The 12,594-nt window shown below is 45.7% G+C and overlaps 1 protein-coding gene across 1 annotated transcript in view; it reads left to right on the top strand.

Annotated features, from left to right (window-relative positions):
• The window catches only part of CD22 (CD22 molecule), a 91,047-nt gene extending 78,788 nt beyond the window's left edge, over positions 1-12,259 (top strand). Inside the window, exons 11-12 of the mRNA XM_033962600.1 lie at positions 7,919-8,009; positions 10,724-12,259. Coding sequence (XP_033818491.1) covers positions 7,919-8,009; positions 10,724-10,906 — 274 coding nt within the window. The 3' untranslated portion in view covers positions 10,907-12,259. The remainder of the gene's footprint in view (positions 1-7,918; positions 8,010-10,723) is intronic.
• The last annotated feature ends 335 nt before the right edge of the window (positions 12,260-12,594 follow it).

Genomic DNA, 12,594 nt, shown 5'->3' with positions numbered 1-12,594 from the left:
CCTAGTGAGTGAGATTTGGCGTCTCTGAAAATGTTGATTATCCCAGGACAAGCAGGCAGCATATTCTTGACTGATGGGTGACGGCACCGACGGAGCCCCGGTACGGACACTTTTAGAGTGATTGCACTCTAAGAACTTGGAAAGTTCTAGAGACCGCACCGCGCATGCGCGAGTGCCTTCCCGCCCGACCCCGTCGCGCGGTCCCTCAGTTTCTTAGTTTCCGCGGAGCTAAGAAGTCGCATGTTTCAACGGCTGTTGAAAATTTTTTCCTTCGCCTTCCCGCTCGCGTAAACTTCTTGGGTTTTTTCTGCCCTTCCTTTTGTTTTCTTTCATTTGTAAAAAAAAAAATATATATATATTTCTTTTTTCGAGTTTTTCTTGATTTGTCCCGGCGGGGCCTACTGCCATCATCGAGGCCTCGGCCTTCGATTTGGCAGAAGCCGTTTTTCCGTTCATGCCCCCCCAGCCCGGGTTCAAGAAGTGCCAGCGGTGTGCACGGCCTATTTCCCTTTCAGACCCACACAACTGGTGCCTACAGTGTCTGGGTCCGGAACATCAGGCCTCCTCCTGCACCCGCTGTGCCACTTTGAAAAAGCGGACTCTGAAAAATTGTGAAATACAACAGAGACTGCTCTTCGGCACCGACATGTCCGACCCCGCGTCCTCGACACCGGTTCCGGTACCTGTTTCGTCGGCACCCACCTCATCGACGCCGCGCGATACCGCGCCGGCGTCGCAGCATACAGGTAAGCCGGCTAAGAAGCCTTCCCCGCTGGAGCGTCCTCCGGTCTCCATTGCAGAGAGTCCAGTCCTGTCGACCGTGAGGCGCCAGCGGAAGCGCTCCGCCCCTATTGAGGTGAGTCCCTCGACATCGGGCTCCTCATCTCCGGGGCGTAGAGCGGCACCGCAGGTACCGCAGAAGAAAAAGGCGGTACCGGTGCCCTCCCTCGATGATCGCATTGCGGCCATCTTACAAACACAGCTTAAGGATCAGCTCCAAAAGCTCCTTCCAGCTCTACTGGCACCGAGCCCTCCGGTGTCGGTCCCCACTGGGCCACCGGTACCGATTGTGGAACAGCCTATATTGTCGGCATCCACTCTTTCGGTACCGGTACACTCGGCCTCATCGGTATCGATGCCTGTCCTCGTGCCGGAGTCCAGATCTCATCACCAATCGGTGCAGACTTCGGCTCCGGTGCAGATTTCGGCTCCAATACAACCGATAACATCACCCGGTACCGCATCGATGAGGTCGGGTAAATCGGTACGCAAGTCCCGGCACCTAGAACCATCCACTCCTGAGAGTCGGGACCGTGGTGCCCATATTCGGGACCCTGATCTGTGGGGAGATTCTGAAGAGCCTTTTCTCTCAGAAGGGGAGTGTTCATCAGAGGAAGACGAGCCTGTTCCTCAGGACACTTCATCAAAACCTGAGTCCACATCTTTCTCCTCTTTTTTGAGAGATATGTGTGACTCTCTTTCTATTCCTTTGGAGGCTGAGTCTAAAAAGTCTAAAGCCTTTTTGGACGCTCTTGATTTTGACCAGCCTCCAAAGGAATTCTTGAAACTCCCTTTACATGACATCCTGAGGGAAACCTTTTACAAAAATTTGGAGACTCCTCTTACTGTACCGGGAGCCCCCCGCAAATTGGATTCCCTGTATAAGGTTATCCCTATCACTGGGTTCGACAAACCACAGCTCCCACATGAGTCTCTCCTTGTAGAATCCACCCTCAAGAAGTCCACAGGAGCTAGTGTCTATGCCTCTGTTCCTCCTGGCAGAGAGGGTAAAGCCATGGACAAGTTTGGTAAGCGACTTTACCAGAATGCGATGCTTGCTAATCGATCTGGTAACTATGCTTTTCACTTTTCTTTTTATTTAAAGCATCTCCTTACCACCATGGCTTCCTTTGAGCAGTACCTTCCTTTGGGGAAACGTGAGGCTTTCCATCAATGCTCTTCATCTCTTTTCCAGCTCAGGAAATTCATGGTAAGGTCTATATACGACACCTTTGAGCTTACCTCCAGGGCAACAGCCATGTCTGTAGCCATGCGCCGGTTGGCCTGGCTCAGAGTCTCCGAGCTTGATGTTAATCATCAAGACCGGTTGGCTAATGCCCCATGTGTAGGGGATGAGCTGTTTGGAGAATCGATGGACTCAACAACTCAGAAGCTCTCAGCTCACGAAACCCGCTGGGATACACTTCTTAAGACCAAAAAGAAACCTCCACCTCCACGGCCATTCAGACAGCAATCGGCCTATCAACGGCGTTTTGTGGCTTGTCCCTTGCAGTCTTCCACTCAACAGCCTAGGAGGCAGCGCCAACAGCAGCGGCAAACGCCTAGACCCCAGCAGCAACAACCAGCCAAGCAGCCTCCGCAGCAAAAATCTACTCAGCCCTTTTGACTTAATTCTCGAGGGCATAGCCAGCGTTCAAACATCTCCACTCCTCCCTCAACCGATAGGAGGACGACTCTCTTTCTTTCTCAGCCGGTGGGAAGTTATCACTTCGGACCAATGGGTCCTCAACATCATCCGCCACGGCTACTCTCTCAACTTTCACACCCTTCCGGGCCAAAGTCTACCAAAAGAGTCTGCTTTGCACACTCCTCAATCTGCCCTCCTTCTTCAGGAGGTTCAATCCCTCCTACTTCTGAACGCCATAGAGGAAGTTCCTCTAGAACGGAAGGGGCAGGGATTCTACTCCCGTTATTTTCTCGTTCCCAAAAAAACAGGGGACCTCAGACCAATTCTAGATCTGCGAGACCTCAACAAATGCTTGGTCAAAGAAAAATTCAAGATGCTATCTCTAGCTACACTTTATCCTCTCCTCGATCACAACGACTGGCTATGCTCTCTCGATCTCAAAGAGGCCTACACTCACATTCCAATCAACCCGGCCTCCAGACAGTACCTTCGCTTTATGATCAATCACTGTCATTACCAATACAGAGTGCTCCCCTTCGGTCTTGCCTCCTCTCCAAGGGTGTTCACAAAATGTCTGGTGGTGGTGGCAGCGTTTCTACGCTCCCACCACCTTCAGGTTTTTCCCTACCTGGACGACTGGTTAATCAAGGCCATTTCATCTCAAACTGATCTTCTGGCCACCAACCAGACCATCTTTTTTCTACAACTCCTAGGGTTCGAAATCAATATACCCAAGTCTCACCTTCTTCCTACGCAGAGACTTCAATTCATTGGAGCGGTGCTGGACACTGTCCAGATGAGAGCCTTCTTACCGGTCAACCGTCTTCACAACCTCCAATCGCTCTGTCAGCAGGTGATGCCTCAGCAATCCATTTCTGCAAAGCAGATGATGATTCTCTTGGGTCACATGGCCTCCACAGTTCATGTCACACCCCTGGCACGTCTTCACCTGCGTACTCCTCAATGGACCCTGGCTTCCCAGTGGTCTCAAGCGACAGACTCTTGCTCACGACACATATCTGTGACATCATCTCTTCGTCAGTCTCTGCAATCGTGGTTGATATCCTCAAATCTCTCCAGGGGCCTTCTATTCCATCTGCCTCCTCATCAACTGGTAATCACCACCGACGCCTCCCCTTATGCATGGGGAGCCCATTTGAACGAGTTCCAAACTCAAGGCCTTTGGACTCCTCAGGAAAAGAAGCATCACATCAATTTTCTGGAACTCAGGGCAATGTTCTATGCCCTCAAGGCCTTCCAACACCTTCTGTTTCCTCAAGTCCTTCTGCTCTGCACAGACAATCAAGTTGCCATGTACTACATCAACAAACAGGGTGGGACAGGCTCTCGCCTCTTATGTCAGGAAGCTCAGAGAATCTGGTCTTGGGCCACCACTCGTCACTTATTCCTGAAGGCGATTTATATTCAGGGAGAACAGAATTACTTAGCGGACAAGCTCAGCAGAGTTCTCCAACCCCACGAATGGACTCTCGATCCATCGACTCTACAGTCCATCTTTGCCCAATGGGGCACTCCTCAGGTGGACCTCTTTGCAGCTCCCCACAATCATCAGTTGCCCCTATTCTGCTCCAGACTCTACTCTCCTCACCGTCTGGCAGCGGATGCTTTTCTTCTGGATTGGTCCAACCTGTTCCTCTATGCTTTCCCTCCTCTACCGCTCATGCTTCGGACCTTGTTCAAACTAAAGAGGGAACGAGCCACCATGATACTGATTGCCCCACGGTGGCCCAGGCAGCATTGGTTCTCCCTTCTACTTCAACTCAGTTCCAAGGATCCATTTCTGCTTCCACTGTTTCCATCTCTGCTTACACAGGATCAGGAAACCCTCCTGCATCCCAACCTACAGTCTCTACACCTGACAGCTTGGTATCTCTCGGGCTGACTTCAACTGATCTTCTCCTTTCTCAGCCTGTTCGCTCCATTCTGGACGCATCCAGGAAACCGGCCACTCTACAATGTTACCATCAAAAGTGGACGAGGTTTTCCGCCTGGTGTCTCCTGCATCATCATGACCCCAAATCTCTTGCAGTGGAGACCCTATTGGATTATCTGCTTTCTCTATCTAACTCTGGCCTCAAGTCTACCTCCATCAGAGTCCATCTCAGTGCCATCACGGCCTTTCATGAGCCAGTCCATGGGAAACTCCTTTCAGCTCATCCCCTGGTCTCCAGATTCATGCGGGGTCTTTTCAATGTGAAGCCACCTCTCAAAGCTCCTCCTGTTGTCTGGGATCTCAATGTGGTTCTCTCCACTTTGATGAAGCCTCCATTTAAACCTTTAGCTACTACCACCTTCAAGTTTCTCACTTGGAAGGTACTTTTCCTTATAGCTCTCACCTCTGCCAGGAGGGTCAGTGAGCTCCATGCATTAGTTTTCTGACCCACCTTTCACAATCTTTCATCATGACAAGGTGGTTCTACGTACACATCCAAAGTTTCTCCCTAAGGTTGTCTCTGAGTTCCATCTCAACCAATCTATTGTACTGCCTGTTTTTTTTCCCAAACCTCACTCCCATCCCGGAGAACAGGCTCTTCATACTTTGGACTGTAAGCGGGCGTTAGCTTACTATTTGAACCGTACTAAGCCCCACAGATCATCGCCCCAACTTTTTCTGTCCTTTGATCCGAATAAATTAGGACGTCCTGTTTCTAAGCGTACGCTATCTAATTGGCTTGCGGCATGCATTTCTTTCTGCTATTCTCAGTCCGGACTGACACTGGAAGGTTCTGTCACGGCCCATAGAGTTCGAGCTATGGCAGCATCTGTAGCTTTCCTCCGTTCCACTCCTGTTGAGGAAATCTGCAAGGCTGCCACTTGGTCCTCAGTTCATACTTTTACATCTCACTATTGTCTGGACGCATTCTCCAGACGGGATGGTCACTTCGGCCAATCTGTTTTGCAAAATTTGTTTTCCTAATGGCCAACCTTCCCACCATCCCTCTTTTTGTTAGCTTGGAGGTCACCCATCAGTCAAGAATATGCTGCCTGCTTGTCCTGGGATAAAGCACAGTTACTTACCGTAACAGGTGTTATCCAGGGACAGCAGGCAGATATTCTTGCGTCCCACCCACCTCCCCGGGTTGGCTTCTTAGCTGGCTTATCTTAACTGAGGGACCGCGCGACGGGGTCGGGCGGGAAGGCACTCGCGCATGCGCGGTGCGGTCTCTAGAACTTTCCAAGTTCTTAGAGTGCAATCACTCTAAAAGTGTCCGTACCGGGGCTCCGTCGGTGCCGTCACCCATCAGTCAAGAATATCTGCCTGCTGTCCCTGGATAACACCTGTTACGGTAAGTAACTGTGCTTTGCGGCGTTTAAATATTGACCGAACATTGCCTACTTTTACATGACGCATATGTAAAGATTCTTGGGTATGCTTAAGCACATATTTTGTAAAATGCACACATATGTACTTTTTCTTTTTATTGTATGGTTTGGAGACTCAATCGTGAATATTCATTGTGGCTATCTTGAAAACTCAACTGGTTGCTGGGTCTCTAGGACAGGTTTGGAAGCCCTGGGATAGCAGTGATGTAATGGAGGGGGGCAGGTTGAGGTTTTCGGAAGTCTCATGTTTAATTGTTCTGTGATAATAAAAAGTGAGTCACTGAATGAAGCAAGAGACTAACAGTAGATAATTAGAATCAGGCCTCTGATCTCCCACAGTTCCATAGCTTTTCAAAGTGCTAGAAACTTCACTCTATGCCATAGAATTTATTTTTATTTTTATATATATAATTTCTTTATTCATTTTTAAACTTACATCAAGTATACAGTAAATATCAACCAAATATAATACAACATCACTTGAAAAATTTTCAATATCATACACCAAGAAGATTTAACACCCACCCCCCTCCCAAATTCATATACAACTAATATATACCACATGAAAATAATATCTTATGACAATCATCTATATATTCTTAATGGAAAAACAAGAAATCCCCCCCTCAAATCCACATGTGTATTAAGATTGGGAAAAGTGTAACTTATTCATTACTATAATTTAATAAAGGTCCCCACACATCCTTAAATTTATTATAATAACCTTTTTGAACAGCCAACGCTCTTTCCATTTTATACACATGACAAACTGAAGACCACCAAAAACAATAATTCAGTCTTTTACAGTCCTTCCAATTATGTGTCATGGCTTTGGCCATAGAATTTCTTAATTCCCGATGGAATCACTTTATCTTTATTTGAGTAATAAAGGAGAGAAGGGGAAATTCTTAACTGATTCCTCATTCTTTCTTGAATGGCAAGGAGTCAGGGAGGGAGGAAGGAGGCCATTGAAAACTGGATCTACAAATGACACAATTATATTTGCAGATGACACAAAACTATTTAAAGTTGTCAAAACGCATGTGGACTGTGAAAAATTGCACGAATACCTTAGGAAATTGGAAGACTGGGTATCCAAATGACAGATGAAATTTAAAGTAGACAAATGCAAAGTGATACACATTGGAAAGGATAATCCAAATCATAGTTATATGATGCTAGGATACATCACTGCACTGCTAGGACACTGCACTGAAATCTTCTACCCAGTATGCGGTTGCGGTCAAAAAAGCAAACTGGATTTTAGGAATTATTAGGAAAGGGATGGTAAATAAGACTAAGAATATTAAAATGCCTCTTTATTGCTCCATGGTGCGACTTCAAAAGCCACAGAAAAAGTGGGATTGGGCAGCCTCCTGCCAGCGATCGTCAAGGGGTCTTTTGGCAGTAGGAATTGGGCATCCTTCCTGCCTTGTTAGTTTAGGGGGGGGAGGGAGGAGACTGGTGGCTGCAGCTGCAACCGCTATACTAATCGCAGAAGGGAGATCCCTTGTTGCGATTAAGTATAGCGGCCGTGTCTAAAGTAACCCGGTTCTGTAACTGGCATCTGTAACATGGACATCGGTTACAGAATCAGGTTTAGTTTGGGCGGGTGTGGGCCTGATTCTGTATAGGATGCCTATCCCGGGCATCCTATACAGAATCTGGGCCTAAATGTCCACTTTATTTTTCTCTAAAATTACCTATTTAGACATCTTGACCCTTAGAATGTCTAACTTTTATGGCCATTTTCAAACACAAAACATCCAAATCAAGCCCATTTGAATGTGGGAGGGACCAGCATCTTAATGAACTGGCCACTCAAACGTCACAACAGGGCAGTGAGGCACTTTAGGGTTCCAGGTACATATTTCACCAGAACCCCTTTTTAGTGTATGGTGAGCTCTCCAAAACTTTCCCAAAACCTTCTATATCCACCTGCTACCACTCTAGCTAAAATATGGTCAACTAAATGAGATGGCTCCTATTGAAAAAAGAGAGAAATAAAGATTTTTTGGCCTTGTCAATTTTTAAAGGGGCCCATATATATTCAGAACCTCCAGTTTCAGGACTACTCTTTGAAAACTAGCCCCTTTTTATCAAGAAACAATATAAAATTTTAACTGGCTATTTTATCTCTTTCAGAATCTCAGCAAATAAAAGAAGCATCAATCTCCAAGTTCAAGAGGCCTCAGCTATTTATAGTGTGGTCCAGAAATGTCGCAGATCTTTACAGGTCATCTTATGGGCACTGCTGCTGCCTGTGCAGTGATTGTTTTGTGGTGGTACAGTATGTACTGTATGTGAGGGAAACTTCCAGTTTTGCTGCCTGTACAGTGATTGTTTTGTGGTTGAACAGTGTGTGTATGAAGGAAGCTTACAATGCTGTTGCCTGTGCAGTGGTTCTTTTCTATTGAACAGTGTATGTGTGGTGTGTGTAAGGCAGGAGTTCTACACCCAGTCCTTGGGACACACCTAGCCCTTCATGATCTTGTAAGTCTCTGTCATATCCCCTCTAAGCCTCCTCTTCTCCAGGGAAAAGAGTCCCAGTTTCTCCAATCTCTCAGCATATGAAAGGTTTCCCATCCCTTTTATCGGACATGTTGCTCTCCTCTGAACCCTCTCGAGTAACACCATATCCTTCTTAAGGTACGGTGACCAATATTGGATGCAGTACTCCAGATGCGGACGCACCATCGCCCGATACAACGGAAGGATAACTTCTTTTGTTCTGGTAGTAATACCCTTCTTGATTATACCTAGCATTCTATTCGCTCTCTTAGCGCCGCTGCGCACTGTGCCGTCGGCTTCATTGTCATGTCCACCATTACTCCTAAGTCCCTTTCATGGGTACTCTCCTTCAATAACATCCCTCCCATCCCTCAGGTTTCTGCTTCCCACATGTAGTACTTTACATTTCTCAACGTTGAACTTCATCTGCCATCTCGTCGCCCATTCCCCTAGTTTGTTCAAGTCCCTTTTGCAATTCTTCGCAGTCCTCTTTAGTCCGAGCTCCACTAAATAATTTGGTGTCGTGCGTGAATTTTATTATCTCGCACTTCGTCCCTGTTTCTAGATCATTTATAAATATATTAAATAGCAGCGGTCTGAGCACCAAGTCCTGCGGAACACCACTCGTGACCCTCCTCCAGTCCGAGTAGTGGCCCTTTACTCCTACCCTCTGTTTCCTGCCCGCCAACCAGTTTCTGATCCATCTATGTACGTCTCCTTCCACCCCATGGTTCCTCAGTTTCCGAAGTAGGCGTTCATGGGGTACCTTGTCGAAGGCTTTTTGGAAATCTAGATATATGATGTCTATGGGGTCTCCTCTGTCCATCCATTTGTTAATTCCTTCAAAGAAGTGCAATAAGTTCGTTAGGCAAGATCTCCTCTTGCAGAAACCATGTTGGCTGGTTATCAGAAGTTTGTTTCTTTCAAGATGTTCATCGATGTTTTCTTTTATCAGTGCTTCCGCCATTTTCCCCGGAACAGAGGTCAGACTCACCGGTCTATAGTTTCCCGGGTCACCTCTTGATCCCTTTTTAAAGATGGGCGTAACGTTGGCTATCTTCCAATCCTCTGGGATCATGCCTGTTTTCAGTGATAGATTGTAAATTTGCTGCAGTAGTTCCACTATTTCCTCCTTTAGTTCCTTCAGAACCCTTGGATGGATTCCATCCGGACCCGGGGATTTGTCAGTTTTTAATTTTTCTATCTGCCTGTGTACGTCTTCGAGGCTCACTTCCATGGATGTATTGTAATGTATTGTGTCATAATTTATTACAAAAAATGTATATATTAAATTAATAAATGTTTGAAAATTAATTTATTAGAGCTTTAAGAATAGTGGGTATTGAATGGTTATATGATAATATGCATGAGAGAGATTTGCATACACTGCCTTCATTATATCCTGAAAACCAAACTGGCTAGGTATGTCCCTGTGCTGACAATAGCTCACTGTACAGTTACCACTTTACTGTACAGTCTTTGTAGATGTCTTCAATCTGAAGCCTCCTCAGGCTTTGTACTGAAAGCAAGGACTCCTCTGAGTTACATTGGCAATTGTAAGGGGCTCCTACTCAGTTAACTCTTACTTCTGTAATCTTAGTGTTACCAGTCATCTTAGTGTTACCAGTCAGACTTTATATTTCTTGAACATCTTTCTTTAATAACATGAAGTAAAGAATAAACACTCACAACTGATGACTTCAAGGCAGTTCAACTCTGTCACAGAATCTTCTCACTCTACCAGCTTTCCCTATCCAAAAAGAGAGCTGGGAGTGTGTCCAAACCTTGTAGAATTAACACTGTTCTCCAGACTTAGATATAAAACTAAGCTGTGTTAGATTGTTAGAAATAAAAATTGAAAGCCTGGTACAGGAACCATGCTAAACTCAGATTCTAATACAGCCATGCAGTCTTACAAATATGGCAACTGTTCTCTCAGACTGAATAAGAAGGGGGCGGACCTAAGCTCTATGGTTGCAGCCTAGCTCTCTGGGAGAAGCAAAGCCCTTTAGGGATTTAAGTCCATAGAGCACACTTTACTCATACATCTTAGCATAAACACTTATACTAGTTCTTATACAAGAAACTGAGTAAATGTCCATATAAAATGGGGACAGAACAATCCCCAAGTACTGATTAGAGAACCCCTGGTGTGAGTAAAGCTTGCACTGCTGCTGCCTATGCTTTTTTTTTCTTGTCTGATCAGTGTTTTTTAGGGAAGCTTTTTATGCAGTTTTCATTATCGGCAGGACTGAGGCTATGGATGACGACTCCCTGATGAGTGTGAAATGATAGAATGTAATTGCAGTCCAATCCACTGTCTTATTTGCTACTTTCACTGCATGTTTCCTGAGCTTTCTTCTCTCTCAGTGCTTGGAGTAAGGAGAGAGGCTGTCTCTTTTTAATTTCTTTTCACTTTCTTGTTCCCATGGCAAACAGAATGCCGACTATGAGAACTGTGGTGAAACAAACAACGCTCTAAGTGAGACTGAAAAGGAAGAGGACATCCATTACGCCTCCATTGTTAACCTGAAGTGTCTCCAGAAGATCAAACAGAATGACTGGGCATCTGACTCTGACTCTGATGATACTGTAGTCCAGTATGCTACACTCAGGCACTGAGGCATTTTGCTAGGGATAATTTCCAGACATATTCTAGAAATAGCTGGCTGTGTTCGGTGCCTTCACCGGCTGGTTTTCAATATGGATTGCTTATCAATTATCTAGTGGCCTCTTTTTCTTATCCACACGCAATCAGTGATGAGAGCCAACATGAACATTGCTTCAGTCTTCTGCACTGGACAAAGGCAAGAGTAGGTGGCAGCCTCCTAACCTTACCTTTGGGCTGAAGTGGAAGAGGATTTAATTATCAATATTGCAGTCCCATGAGATGAAAGAGCTAAAGCCTACCCAAACACTCCAGATTTTAAGTAAGGGTATCCATAGGCAAGCAAAGAGAGGCACAGGGTCAATCCAACCATTAGGCAAGACTATGTTGTTGTCTAGTGCAGAAGCTTTTAGGGTGGGGGTGGGGGCAGCCAAGAACAGCTTCAGTCAAAGCAAAATATATATATATAATAATCTCAAAGAATTATCAATGCATACTTTTACCTGATGGAAGAATGGGCAATCTTCATATTTTTGGAAATTGCTCTCATTATTGCTTTGTATATGTAAGATAGCATGATGTCTTCAGGGGCAGAAAGGAAGGGGGTACAGATGAGGGCCTAAAGGTTAACTGGAGAGGAGAGAGCATGAGGCTGAAGGTTTGCCTAGGGCATCCAATACCTCTTCCCCTAGCCCTTACCTTTGCCTCTACAGCAGTGGTCAGTCCTGAGCAGAGGCAGCAAAAACTAGAGCACTCTAAGCATGTGACATGCAAGCCCTCATGTGCTAACAGAGCCCTGTGAGGCACTATGTTTCTGTTACTATGGCCCATGTGAATTTACGCCTCCACTCTAGCCTACATAGAGTCCAAACTAACCCTGCACACCCCCACCCACCCTCCTTTGCTCGGAAATGGAGAAATGCCTAAGCATCCCCCCAGGAAAGTCTCTCCTGTCTGAAACTGCCCGCAAACGCTCTTACAGCCACTTCATCCCCCAACTCTGGAACCAACTCCCCCTGCAACTCAGATCACAGAACTCATTGATGACCTTCCGGAAAGCGGTAAAGAACCTCCTCTTCAACTAAAATGACAACTGCAATCCACCCTTAAACTCCCCCTTCCTTCTCCCCTCACCCCCTCCTGAACCCCTACTTAAATTACTGTATAGTCCTTTCCTAATCTATACTTAAACTGCTGTATAATCTATTCTTAACCTGTAATTAATTTTCTGTATAATCCCTGTACTTGAGCTACTGTATAATCTTTGTACTGTCCAAATATACTACACTGTGAATGTTTGCTTGTAGGCCGTTCTGAGCTACTGGGAGAATGGGATAAAAATTGAAATAAATAAATAAATGAACTGAGTTCTGCTTCAGGAGCTGCTGTTGCTGCTTCTGTTTGGTATCAAAAAACTCAGAAACAGTGAAATTTCCACCAATAATCTATAATAAACACATTCACAAGGATCGTGTGGAAGGTGTAAAAAGCTAAAACATGAGTCAGAAGAAGGCCCCAATGGGAGGAAAAGCCTCAGACAAAGCCCTCCCACCACCACAGCTGTGGCTAAGGTGTTCAGGCGGAGAACCTCATCGGCATAAAAATCTCCCAGGAAGCCTCAAATGGCTCTAGGTTGTGCAAGTATATAGCAAAAAATAAATGGGCAAGTGGTCACAATTATAAATATAAACTGACTCAAAAA

Source organism: Geotrypetes seraphini, chromosome 11 (genome assembly GCF_902459505.1).
Source record: "Geotrypetes seraphini chromosome 11, aGeoSer1.1, whole genome shotgun sequence".
Taxonomy (NCBI): Eukaryota; Metazoa; Chordata; class Amphibia; order Gymnophiona; family Dermophiidae; genus Geotrypetes; species Geotrypetes seraphini.
This window is presented reverse-complemented; position numbering and strand designations above follow the sequence as displayed.